This window comes from Hyperolius riggenbachi, chromosome 7, assembly GCF_040937935.1.
Source record: "Hyperolius riggenbachi isolate aHypRig1 chromosome 7, aHypRig1.pri, whole genome shotgun sequence".
Taxonomy (NCBI): domain Eukaryota; kingdom Metazoa; phylum Chordata; class Amphibia; order Anura; family Hyperoliidae; genus Hyperolius; species Hyperolius riggenbachi.
In genome coordinates, this window is record NC_090652.1 from 85,920,492 (window position 1) to 85,934,369 (window position 13,878).

General features: G+C 45.6%; 1 protein-coding gene across 3 annotated transcripts in view; it reads right to left on the reverse strand.

Annotated features, from left to right (window-relative positions):
- The window catches only part of SLX4 (SLX4 structure-specific endonuclease subunit), a 67,038-nt gene that overhangs the window by 17,949 nt on the left and 35,211 nt on the right, over positions 1-13,878 (reverse strand). For all 3 annotated transcript variants that reach the window (XM_068244216.1, XM_068244215.1, XM_068244217.1), the window contains 6 exons: positions 13,060-13,288; positions 12,886-12,980; positions 11,342-11,488; positions 10,940-11,109; positions 3,730-6,443; positions 2,551-2,653 (listed from right to left, as the gene is read on the reverse strand). In XM_068244216.1, the coding sequence (XP_068100317.1) occupies positions 2,551-2,653; positions 3,730-6,443; positions 10,940-11,109; positions 11,342-11,488; positions 12,886-12,980; positions 13,060-13,288 (3,458 nt within the window). The remainder of the gene's footprint in view (positions 1-2,550; positions 2,654-3,729; positions 6,444-10,939; positions 11,110-11,341; positions 11,489-12,885; positions 12,981-13,059; positions 13,289-13,878) is intronic.

The window sequence follows — 13,878 nt, forward strand, 5'->3', positions numbered from 1 at the left end:
TATATTATTAAAGAGCAACTGGGACAACATATAGAAGAATGCAGTAATTTTTTTCAGTATACCCACTTTTACATTAAAGCGGGATTGGGAGCCATAAAATCAAATTCCATTTACCCACTGCTCTTTGTTTATTATGCAGTCTACAACCTGACCCTGCATTGCAAGCATTTCAATCTAATCAGAAATGTTTCTGCTGTAATGAATCTTATCTCAGTCAGACTGGCTCTATTATGGTACATTGCCAGGGAGAGGGAGGCTTGTCATCTCCCCTCCCACATTTCTGCTCCTCAATGATTGGCTGAGGGCAATTCAGTGTTACAGACTAAGGCAGTGTTGCCACTTACTTCTGCATCATGTGTGGTCAGCAGAAGCAGACAGTATAAAGTCTGCTCCGATGGTCCGCAGTGATGTGGCTGGAGCCCATTGCAGATGCGCTCCCCCACAGGCTTTATGGGGATAGCATCCGCCTGGCCTGGGATTATCACGAACTGCACATAAGTGCGATCCGCTTATTTCCATGGATTTCGCTGATCCATTGCAGCGTGACAAGTGTAAATGGCTCCCATGTATAACACAGGAGCCTTTTACTCTCTACTTAGCAATAAGCGGAAAACTGACAAGAAAACCCTCTCTCTGCTCTAGTGGGAACAGAGCCTGTGGCTAAGAGCCTCACCCTTTTCCAGAAACTGATAAATTACGATCTATGCTGTGCTCACGTTTACAAAACCAGCTAGATAAGACAGGGCAGTTTCTAGGAGGAAAAAAAGAAGAATAAGGGAGAAAATGACATCAGGATTGGCTTCAGTCAGAGGCAGTTAATATGGAAAATGCCTGGAAAAAAAATCTATTTACTATGTAGAATTCACTGAAATCAAAACATGGATAGTACAATACATCTGTTATGTGAGTAGAACAAGTATTTATCTACTACATATATATATGTGGTTTTTTTTTCCTGGGATAGTATGGCTGTATACTGGCTTTAGAACTCTCAGTAAACAATTCCACAGATATCACCCACTGATACTAAAGATGTTGCTGCCTGTGATAAATTATATAAAGTAAATCAGGGAGAGCAAAGATTTTACAATTGGCAAACACTGACTAAGTTATTTTATAATGAATATTGCATGAGAAAAAAAAAAGTAATTTTATTCATTATGCTATTTTCTTCTACATTAGACTAATGCCAGATCTTTAGGTGATGTTAAAGGGAACCTAAACCAAGCTTAAAAAAAAAAAAAAAAAAAAGGTTCACTTACCTGGGGCTTTTACCTGCACCTGCAGACATCCTGTGCCATCTGCACCATCCCTCGGCTAAGTTTCTTTTTCCACCAACTGGCCAGTTGATGGCCACTGCGCCTGTGCAGCCCTGGCTCAATCATGCACCCGTCGCCAGCAGCGTCCTTCGCAGGGGCAGTACTTGTAACTTTCGTACTGCGCCTGCACAGGACACGCAGTGGTCATCGAGTGGCCAGTAGGTGGAAAACGAAACTTAGCCACTGCGGGGCACCAGAGGATTGCTGAGTGACGCCGCAGGCACAGGGCGTCTGCATGGGGCTGGTAGAAGCCCCAGGTAAGTGAAACTCTTAAGTTTGGTTTAGGTTCCCTTCAAATTAAATTCAGAATGGTTATCAGTCTGTCTGTATGAACATAACTGGCTTGTATAATGACATTATTATTATTCTCTTATTAAAACTTTATAACTTTTTTAAAGCGGGATTGTCACCATAAAAATCTAATTTCAACAGCAACTGGTCTGAGTGTATTACGTGATAAAGATGCTTATCCTGCATTCAAAATTTTTCCCGCCGTTATCAGTTATCACATATCTTAGGAGCACTGGTCCTTTAATTGCTATTGCCATCTGCTGGTAAAAAAAAGTTGCATGCTGGGGGGAGGGGGGGGGGGGAGGTAGGGGGTCTTTTTATCTATAATATATTCTACCTACATCCTTTATTTCCCCCTCCTTCTGATGACATGAGAAAGTGCACTTCCTAGTACAGACCACAGTGGGAGTGTCTGAAGACTCTGGGAGGAGGGCGGGTAAGGAATACACAATTAGCAAGAGAAGAAAAAAGAGTGAGGGAGGAAATTATATCAGTATTAGCTTCATTCAAAGGTAACCAAGATGGAAACTGTCTAGAATAGGATTCTCTGCTTTTCCTTTATAAAATCCACAGGAATCATAACGTGGACAGTGTAATGCATCAGTTATGTAAGTAGAACTAGCATTTATTTACTTATATATGTGTTTTTAATTTCTAGTTTAGCAAGGGTGTCACTTGTTCTTTAAGGTGCCCATACACTACAAAACATTCCTCCACAGATTCGATCATTGTGATAGAATCTGCCGAAGATTATTGGCCCAACATGCTGCATGATCGTAACAGAAATCAACTGCCATTACCAATCGGACAGGACTTTTTTTTTGTTGGTGGATCGGGGCAAGGGTGTGATGGTATATATGGAGGGGAGCGCTAGCAGTGCACATGGTATGTCACTGGCAAAAAGACACATACCCTCTTATACATGTTCTTCCATACTTACTTGTTCAGTTCCTTCTTCAGGACTGGGGTGTCCATGTCAGAGTAACCCGGCTGCGGAGTGATAGGAACCTTAGGAGCAAGTTCTCTCTTGCGCACTTTAGAAACTAGAGGGAAAGAGACAATGGTCAGAAGCAAGGAGGCAAAGCTGTGCAACAACATGATCAGACGCCTAGCTAAAGGTACTGGAAGGCTGAGAAAGCAACACCATCATACTGACAAACTAAACACATTATGGATAACACTTGGAAGCTGAGAGACACAATGAGGCTACTGAGAAGCTGGGACACGTTATGGAGGACACTGGGAGGCTGGCAACACAACACTACAGAAAAGCTGGGATACACCATGGGGGGACTGGGAAACTAGGACATGCTATGGAGGACACTTGGGAGCTAGGACACATTATGGAAGACACTGGGAGGCTGGCGACACATTACATTGCTACTGAGAGGCTGGAACACAATATGGGGGCACTGAAAAGGAAGAACACACTATCAGGGGCATTGGGAAGCTGGGACAAGTTAAGAACACACTATGCAGGCACAAGGAATTTGGGACACACTATCGGGGGCACAGGGAACATGGGCCACGCAATGAGAGTACTGAAAAGACACACTAAGGTCGACATTGGGATACTTGGACACTATGGGGGTAAATAGGATACTAGGACACTCTAAAGGGGACACCAAGAAGCTGGAACACAGTATTGGGGCAATGCAAAGCTGTGATACACCATTGGGACACAGAGAAGCTGAGACATTCTATGAGGGGACTGGAAAGCTAGGACTCATTTTAAGGGGAGTCCTCTGGGCCAGGTAATAGAAAATTGGAAGAAAATACAAGGCTGGGGGCAACAGAAAGCTGGAACAAACTAGCACAGGAAGCTAATGAAAAAACGATGAGAGCTCTGAAAACAAGGGTCCCAAGTCTGGGGTCACTGGGAAGCTGTGCCAAGTTGCTGTAGGCAGTAAAGTGAAACTCTGCCATGTGTCCTACCCATTTACCTTTTCTAGATTCTGAAAAAAAAATCAGATGACCACCCACAAAGACTTGAACACCACTATTTTAGATTGCTTGCTTTGACTCTTGTTACTTTACAGGCTGACCAATCATTGATGATTATGTCACCATTGATAAAAAGAAAAAAATCTAGTAGTAGAGTATAAGATTCCTTTCTCACCTGGGGTCTTCAGCTCTTTCTGCATGCTTGGGACTTGGTTGATTCGTTGGGATAACGGCAAGACTTCAGGCAGCTCAGGCAATTCATCGTCCCACTCATCCCACAGTTTTGAATTGAGGTAGCTCTGTCGGCTACTCTGTGAAGCTGGAGTGGAGGGAGAGTCCTCTTCGTCATCAGGTTCCTTGTCTGTTTCTGGTAATGAGGAAGGAGAGTCCTCTTCGTCATCAGGTTCCTTGTCTGTATCTGGTAATGAGAAAGGAAAGTCCTCTTCATCATCAGGTTCCTTATCTGTGTCTGGTAATGAGGAAGGAGAGTCCTCTTCGTCATCAGGTTCCTTGTCTGTGTCTGGTAATGAGGAAGGAGAGTCTTCTTCGTCATCATCGGGTTCCTTGTCTGTTTCCGGTAATATGAGAGGAGAGTCTGCTCTGCTGTCAAGTTCCTTGTCTATTTCTGGTAATATAAGAGGAGAGTCTGCTCTGTTGTCAGGTTCCTTGTCTTTTTCAGGTAATGTGAAAGGAGAGTCAACTCTGTTGTCAGGTTCTTTGTCCCTTTTTTGTAATTTGAAAGAAGAGTCATTTCTGTTGTTATGCTCCTTGCTTGTTTTCTGTAATATGATAGCAGAGTCCTTTGGGTTGTCAGGCTCCTTGTCTGTTTCTGGTGGTTTATTTGGAGACTGCTCCTTGTTGTGAGGTGCCTTGTCTCTTTCCTGTAGTGCAGTAATGGTGCATGAGGATTCTGGGCCCTTAGTTGGTGTTAAATTAATAGGTAAAGAAGTGCTGCCTTGTGTAGAAGAACGAGGCTTGGTTGGAGTCTCCTGTGGGTTTAACCACATGTCATCTTGCACAGGAATGGGAGGCTCATCATAATCCATCTGGAAGCTGCAAGCACTGTTGTCTGTCTGGGGCTTAACCACTGGATCTTTCTCCTCATCACTATCCACAATTTCAAAAACAGTACTGCTAGCTGTTGATGACAGCGGGGAAGAGGGGACACATGATACCTTGCTGCTTGTGCTACTGCAGGCCTTTGTGACCTTTTCAGGGGCCTTGGAGCATGGGGGTTTATTAAAAAATAAAGGTTTCTTGGGGGTGATGGCAGGACGAATAGGTGACAAATGTTTCTGAGTAGGGGATCCAAAACTTTGCCGCAACTCATTTTGGCTACGGGGTTTTGGAGTTTGGGGTGACTGGGATAAACGTGAAGCATGAAGCTGAGAAACTCCTGCCCCAGTTGAATGTGGCATAGGTGTAGCAGGTACCAACCATGAGGTATCTGAGCTGCTGCTCATCTGCAGACGAGAATTTCCTTCACTGCTCTTCCTGATGCTGCTGAAACTAGAAGGTAATTTTTTAATAACCTTGCATGCTCCAGGCCTATTACTCTGTCCTTTACCCTCTGCCACTTGAGTGCTATCCTCTTCATCAGATGACCCGATCAAGATGATATCTCCTTGCGACTGAGATGCTGAAAAAGCTTTGCATGAAGAATTCTGTGTTGATGACCCACATTTAGGACTAGAGAGTGAGGACTGTCCATTTTTGGCCACTGAATTCGAGGCATTTTGTGACGGTTTTGGAGACTGGATGTTAGGCGATGATCCCAGTTCTGGAAGAGTGGGATGTTGATTCACTGAGGGTGAGCTTGTAAGTATGGGTGGCTCATGTTGAGGGGTAGTTTGATGCATTTGGGGGTTTGTTTCACTAAGATCTGAAGGTTCTACATACTCTCCACATGTCTCTAAAAACAAACGGTCATAGCTGTCCTCAAGTGCTGAGGGGCTGTGTGGGGTAAACAAGTCTGCTTCGGGATCTTCTTCTCTCTCAGGGGATATCAGTGAAATGGTGTCAAGAATCTGAGCTGAACAGTCGCTGAGATTTCCTGAAGGACCTTCTGATGACTTTGAACGCTCATTAACAGGGAGCTGACGAAAAGGAGGCTTAGAGGACGTACTGTGGCATCTTGAAAGAGAAATCCCTGGAGTGCTGTGGCATTTTGAAGGAGAGACCCCTTGAATACCTTGGCATCTTGAATGAGAAACCCCTGAAGTACTGTGGCCTCTTGAAGGAGAAACCCCTGCAGTACTAAGGCATCTCGAAGGAGAAAACCCTGGGGCTTGCTGTGTCTTGGACTGAGCAGGAGAACCTAAACGGTGCACTGCTGGAGACAACTGGACATTTCTAGAGTGAGGGTGGACAGGAGTTTTCCCAAAAGGAGAACCTGTTACTCCCTTGTTGACTCCCAATACTTTTGATGGAGAATTATCTGCTATGTAAATCGGTTCATTTGATTCCACAGGTGGTCGATTCACTTCATCCAAATGCTGTTCACCATTTCCAACAGTCTGGCATCTGGCTGTAGGAGAGGAGTGCTTTAATACCCTACTACTTCCACTTTCCATGTCCCGCTCTTCAGCCATCTTGCGCTGAGTGGCTGCAAATTCATAGATCTCATCCAAATCCATCTCTTCAACACGCCCATCATCCACCTTCTCCTCTTCACCAATCCCTTCTGTCTCTGAGTCATGAAACAAGTCTTCATCCTCATCCACCCACATAGACTTCAATAACTCTTGGAAGTTCTCAGCCCTCTCTCCTCCGTCATCCTCTTCCTCATCCTCTTCCTCATCCTCCTTTTCAAAAGGTACCATATCTTCTGTTACACGGGCCTTGCCAACTAAAACCTCGCAGATGTCTATGAGACTATTTACTCCAAATCTAAAGCAGAAATGACAGAAGAACATTACATAAGACGTGAAGAAGAAGATGGCAACCACATTTAAGCAAAGTATGATTTCATTATCAAAGCCTGACAGATCTGGATCACGTGACTACAGCCCTCTGGCTTATCATGCTGATTATGCACAGGCACCATTGTCAGTACTTACATAATCTTTAGTAGAGAAAAAGTCAGTTGGTATCATGGTGGACACTTAAAGAGACTCCGTAACAAAAATTTCATCCGTTTTTTTTTCCATCCTACAAGTTCCAAAATCTATTCTAATGTGCTCTGGCTTACTGCAGCACGTTCTACTATCACCATCTCTGTAATAAATCAACTTTTCTCTCTCTTGTCAGACTTGTCAGCCTGTGTCTGGAAGGCTGCCAAGTTCTTCAGTGTTGTGGTTCTGTGATGCATCTCCCCCCTCCTGGCCCCTTTATGCACACTGCCTGTGTGTTATTTAGGGCCCGTTTCCACTGTAGCGTTACGAAATCGCCGGCGAATCACCGCAGGCAAATCGCATGCGGGTGCGATTCCGCATGCGTTTTTTGCCGCGATTTCGCATGCGATTTCGCATAGGTAAGGCTGTATGCGATTTTAACCATGTCACTGCCTGTGTGAATTAACATGGGTACCTATGCGAAATCGCATGCGAAATCGCGGCAAAAAACGCATGGGGAAAACGCATGCGATTTCCCTATTAAATACATTGTGTGCGATTCGCCTGCATTCCACACGCAGGCGAATTCTGAGGCCCCTACCCTGCAGATTTTTTCTGCACAGAAAAACGTGCGGGGAAACGCACAAGTGGAAACAGTCCCATCCACTTCTACTGACTGTGCGGATCCGCATGCGTTGCCCGCATGCGGATTCGCGATAGTGGAAACGGGCCCTTTAGATTAGTGCAGCTTCTCTCTGCTCTATTATCTTTTACAAGCTGGATAAATCCTCCTCTGAGCTGGCTGGGCTTTCACATACTGATGAATTAAATATGGGCAGAGCTGTCTGCACTCTGCAGGAAGAAACAGCCTGACACTCCAGTGGAAGATAGCTGCAGGGGGAAAGAAACACACAAATGATCCCTTGAGATTAAAAAGGAAGGCTGTATACAGCCTGCTTGTGTATGGATGTATTTTCTATGTGTGGACATACTGTACATCAACCTACTTCCTGTTTTGGTGGCCATTTAGTTTGTTTATAAACAAACTTTTTAAAACTGTTTTTAACCACTTTTAATGCGGCGCAGAGCGGCGAAATTGTGACAGAGGGTAATAGGAGATGTCCCCTAACACACTGGTATGTTTACTTTTGTGCGATTTTAACAATACAGATTCTCTTTAATTACAAACTTATCCTTGTCAAAAAGGCCGTTTAAAAGACAACTGAAGTGAAAAAGCATATGGAGGCTGCTCTATTTGGCTGCAGTGGTGCCCGAATGACACCAGAAAGAAACATGCAGCTAATCTAGTCATATCTGCCAATAATGTCATGAACACCTCATCTGCTGTATGCTTGTTCAGGGTCTATGGCTAAAAAGTATAAAGGGCTTAAAATCAGAAGGACAGCCAGGCAACTTACTTAAAAGGAAATAAATATGGCAGCCTCCATATCCCTCTCACTTCTGTTGACCTTTAAATGAAATCCACTTTAAAAGAAGCCTGGCACTATTATGCTTGGCTAATGGATTTAATAAGCTCCACCTCACACAAAAGCTTAAAGGGAGCAAACCTGAATAGATCTAAAAATATGGTGGTTTATACTCCACCCTGGTCCTCTCGTTCCCTCGGTCCAGCCTCCCTTCTCCTGTTGTTAAACCGGAAATGCCCTTATTGGTGAGAGCTGTAATTATAGCGCAGGAGATTTGGGCGCAGCCGGTGCCACCATAAGCCGTAATAGGAATTACTATATCGGCACACAGTCAGTAACTTTGGCGCTGTCAGAAGACGGAGCTGAAGTTGCTATTAAAACACTTTAAAAATTCGGCTGGAAGCCAAATTACATAATTCCCTACCATCCACGTGGACCTAGAGGGGGAATGGTATTTAACGCCGCCGGAAACTTGTGCAGCAGCAGGATAAGCCGGTTGTATCGTGCGTCCAATTCATATGTATGCCTTGCTGGTGTATAGTAAGCATCTGAACTGGGCATGCACGGTTCTCTTCCATGCATGCCATTTGAAAACAAGTGCACAAGCATGAGAGCTAATGCACACCCCATTCAGATGCACTTGTTCCTGTGCAATGGGTATGTGCGGCTCCTTAGCTCACACATGTGCTGTTCAAAGGAGCTTGTGCATGGTCCTGGACAACTGGGATCAAGCTGGGAGATCAACTGGTGGGAAGCTGCGCGGAACAGGAGTGGTTGGGAGGAATACAGTGACCTTAAATAAACAATGCTGCTACAGACTACTTGCCCAGATAGCAAAAAACACTCAATTTCTTTATCCACTTCCGCTCCTTGATGATAGAAATCTACGCCCAGTTTTGATCCCGTTACCGCTGCCAGGGCGTATATTTCAATCACTCCACAGCACGCTACCACCGATCGTGTCGCTCTCTCCCCGCCGCAGATCACTCGCCCTGCCTTCTATATGACGGCAGAGCAGTGTAAGGTGGTCGGGAGCCGATTTAATTGGCTCCTGATCCTGTCATCCCTGTAAGCCAATCTCTTTGTCTTACATTGATGGACAGTGTCAGGAGCCAACTAATGCACCTCCTGACCTGCTCACACAGCTCTGCTGTCATAGTGACGGCAGAGAGAGGGGTCTGCGGGGATAGAGTAGCGGCGTCACCGGCGGGAGTGGGGGGTATGTGCGGCGATTTGTCGGGAGGCAACGTTCTTTGGTACCAGCAGTCTCTGGGCCTTAAGGGGGGTACGGAAGTGGTTAAACCAACTCTTATTAAAACGTTATCAAAATCAACAAGGCAGACATACAGCAAGAACTGTATAGGTTTCATTACTTCTGGGGTAACTAACCTAATCTCAATTTTTTTTTCAAAGCATCTTGGTACTCCTCTGTAGGTACAGGCTGGGAGGTTGGTATGAGAAGCCTCTGGAGGATCTGGAGTAACTTTGACCCGACACATGTACAAAGCATGTCACCTGGCAGGTATCAGGACTCAATCCCTCAGGCGATAGTGAGGGGCCGAGGCTGTACAGACTCTGTGCTATGGGAGGAGGGCCGATGGAGGGGTACATGAGGAGAGTCTCAGAGCGGGTGGGATGAGTGGGAAGAACACTACCCTTCGTCAGTGGTCGGCTGAGTTGATCCGCCAAGTGGATTGCTCACTGGCGTGCTGAGGGGGAATGGGAACCATTGCACACATGGTAGATTCTCCATGCACCATGTGCCACCAGGCTATAGCAGAGCTCAGACAGTAATTTGGGCGGCGTCAAGAAACGGAGCCCAAATTACTTTAAAAACAGCTTAATTCGTTCGCCAGCAATAGCGGGCAGATTGATTACGTCTTTCCCCTGCGTCAATAGCGGACAGTTACTGACGTGTAACTGCCGCCGCCGGGGCTTTTGAGAGGGCAGGGTAAGCCTTTTTCAGCTTCACACTGCGCCCAAATTTCCTTGCACAGTTTTTGCATGTATGCCTAGAAAACTTCCTGTCTGCTCATGGTTATCGCTGTGTAAACAATAGCTGTGAACTAAACTACGGTGCTTATAATACAGTGCTACAGCCACCCTACTTAACAACTTTCACCATGAAGGGCTTTGTCAGAAGTGTACAGGACAGTCGGCAGTGAAAACATAGCATACAAGCCCCACACCAAAGTAATGCATAATGCCCTCCAGCAAAATAGTCCAAGTCAGAGCTGAGCTTTCATCATTAGGCACAGCAACTACCCTTGTGACGCCTGCTAACCTAATGTTTTATCCATACCGCCCTTCCACCATGTTCAGGGCCATTGGAATCCACAGCATATAAGTGAGGGAGCCGCATATAGTCACCCCTATATATGGAAAACAATTCATGTTCAACTAAAGCCATGTCAGCCATGGGTAGCGACACAGCGTTTCCGTCATCATGGTGATCTGGATTCTAAGTGAATGTCACCAAGGTACTTAAAACGCAGCCCCCCGCCCAGTAAACACCATGTGAATCTTGGACAGATTTCAAGTGTATAATGATAAGGTTGTATCAGTGCTTACCACGTCTCCATGGGAACAGATGTACACCGTATCCCTTATGGAGCTGTGGTATGTGGTAGAGTCATGTTGTGTGACACTGGCTGCGTTTGTGCAATTGGGGGGCTGGCCACAATGTCTGCTAAAGGCCGTCTCTCCGCCTAGCGGTGTCAGTACGTAGTTATAGGACTCGCCCACTAGGTGTGCATGGAGTTTGTTATGCATTTAGCAAAGGAATGTCCCCACATGAAATGCAAACATTTACTCCACAGAATACAACGTACCCATATCAACCCCCTCCATCCAAACTGTTACTCCATAAAAAGAGAATGGTGTTTAGTGATGATATGCAGCATACCTGCGAGCCAGTTCACAAATATGGGGCAGGCAGTCGCTGGGAACATCTGTCTTGGCAGAGTAGAGGAAGCAGAGAAAAGACATAACAGCTTCAGCTGACACGTTATTGAGCAGGAGACGTCGGACACGCCCTGTACTGCCTTCCTTTACCCAGAATCCTTCAGTATGTACCTGGACAGCAAAGAAAAACACACACTGTAATGTTCTGAAGTATTGTTTTTTTTTTATGTTTTTGAATTGCCATACAACTAATCAGACTTGGTAAAGAGGCGTAGTATGCATTGCCCCACAGCAACCAATCAGATTTCCCTTTTTACATAATTTTAGACAAGTTACAACAAGAGCAGATGATTGCTGATTGGTTGATATGCTTTTCCTTTGTTAAGAAACCCATGTGACTTACCGCCTCGACAAGCAGGGGGCAGCGTGCGTACAACACGAACATGTGCACGTTTAGCACCTCCCCGCAGTCTGTCTGCAGCTGAGCGTCACTCAGATGTGGGTTATTCACCATCTCCATGAAATCTGTTGTCAATGTCGTAAGGGCACTCTTAGAATACCAAGAAAAAGACAAATATTAGAAACAAGTAAAAAAATAAATAAAAAAAAATTGGAAAAGCATTACCGTATATACTCGAGTATAAGCAGAGTTTTTGAGGCCAAAAAAGTGGCCCAAAAGTGTGCGTCTCGACTTATACTCGAGTCATGATCATTACTGACTCCCACCCCCCCCCTCCCCCCGAGGGTACCCTATCGCAATATAAAGAAAAACAGTTGTGCGCTGACAGCCGGGTGTCCTCCGCCATGTGCTGTGGGCTCATTTGGTAGCAGCGTTAACATGGATACACAGAGTGGTGGTGCACCTTTTAACACTCACAGCTCTGCGATGCGTTCGGATCCCTCTGCATCTGCCTGTGTGTGGTCCTCCGTGTCCCCTATGAGTGTCCCCCTCCGGATATAAAGAGCGGTGGTGCATCTTTATATTTACCGCGCTGCGCAGAGTTCGGATGATCGGATCCCTCTGCTGTCAGTAGCAGCCTCATTGCTGTTCCTGCTGTGGTGCACGATGGGAGGCGCCACTAGAGGGCATAGCCGTTATGCATCTGATGAAGGACGGAAGTCCGTAACATGTAATGCAGTGCTCTGCTCCATAATACGCAGCAACAGTTTTGCAGCCAGTTGTGTGTCGTCTCTCTTTCGTTTGTTTGTTATATAAATAAAGCTTAAAGTGAACCTAAACTAAATGGAAAAAAGCCAGTTTAAATTACCTGGGACTTCTACAAGCCCCCTGCAGCCACCCTGTGCCTGCGCTGGGACAAACTGATCCTCTAGTCCCCGTAGTGACTCAGTTTCCTTTCTGACGACTTAGTCAGCCAATGGTCACTGCGCCTGCACATCCCTTGGCACGCGCGTTTTCGATCACACTCCTGCCGGGAGCATCCTGTGCATGCAGCAAGTCTCGTACTGTGCATGCGCAGGACGCTCCTGGTGATGTGGTTTAGGATGCGCATGGATGAGTTGTTAGAAACAAAACTGAGTCACTGTGGGGGACCGGAGGATCGGTTTGTCCCAGCGTGGGCACAGGGCAGCTGCAGGGGGCTGATAGAAGCCCCAGGTAAGTGTAACTGGCTTTTTTTTTTTTTTTTTTTTTTTAGAATTAGTTTAGGTTTCCTTTAAGAACTGAGACACACTGCAGAGCACTTTGCTGACCATCAGTGCTGCGTAATTATCTCTTTTTTTAACCCGAACTTCCATTTGGGTTCTTTTTAACAAATCAGTAAGCCAGTATCACAGAGTGCTAGGTCAGCAAAATGGTAAAATGTTTAAATTTTTATAAGTATGCCCCTAAAATTTTAATTAAAGTACCCGTGTGGGATAGGCTAAGTATTACCCCAATAAAATGAATATAACCCCACACATCCTCCAACAATATAAGCGTATACATACCGTATTGGTATCAGGAGCAAGCCCCTCTCTCCTTGGCTCCTCCTCTTCTGATGGAATGAATCCACTACACACAATACTGCTTGGTGATTCTCTGCCTGTGAACACACATCACATTACCAACGTGCAGAAAGGTATGGCAATGGGGTTCAGGAACAGTGAGGACTACTGGATTACCTGTACTGGGTACAGAATTCCACTGGGTCAGTGTCATGCCTTCTCCTGCCAGGTCCACCAGGTCCTGTAAAGCCTGTTTATCCTTCTGGCTGTTAGATGGTGAGCTCTGCCGCCTACACGGGACGGCTGGGGACATATCTTTATCCCTGTGTTTCTGGCTTGTTGGGGTTCTTCTAGGTTTGATGGGAGTAACAGGAGGAAAAGCACCTTGCCCTGAACCTGGCAGTTTCTGTTGACATAAATCAAACAGTAAGCAACAACACTTCCTTAAGGTGCATACACACGCACTACAAAAGAAACAGCCTTATCAGTCCGCCGACAGCGTGTACACACGCGCATACTGTCGGCTAAAGACCGCCCAGCGGGAGGGTCCGGCGGACCCGTTGTTTACTTTTGTAGTGCATGTGTACGCACCTTAAGAGATTAAGCAAATACAAATTATTAAAGAGACACTGAAGCGAAAAAAAAATATGATATTACGATTTGTATGTGTAGTACAGCTAAGAAATAAAACATTAGGATCAGATACATCAGTCTAATTGTTTCCAGTACAGAAAGAGTAAAGAAACTCCAGTTGTTATCTCTATGCAAAAAAAGCCATTAAGCTCTACTTGAAAGTCGTGGAGAGGGCTGTTTTCTGACTTTTATTATCTCAACTGCAGTGTTCTCCCCAGAATATTTTTTCAGCCGGGTGGCATGAAAAAGTAGCCGGGTGGGGAGGGTCACACTGGGTGTGGAATCACACTGGGTGTCGGGGTGGAGGGGGGGGGGGGGGGTTAGGGATTATGCTAGGTGCTACTGGATGGGTGAGGGCTGCCC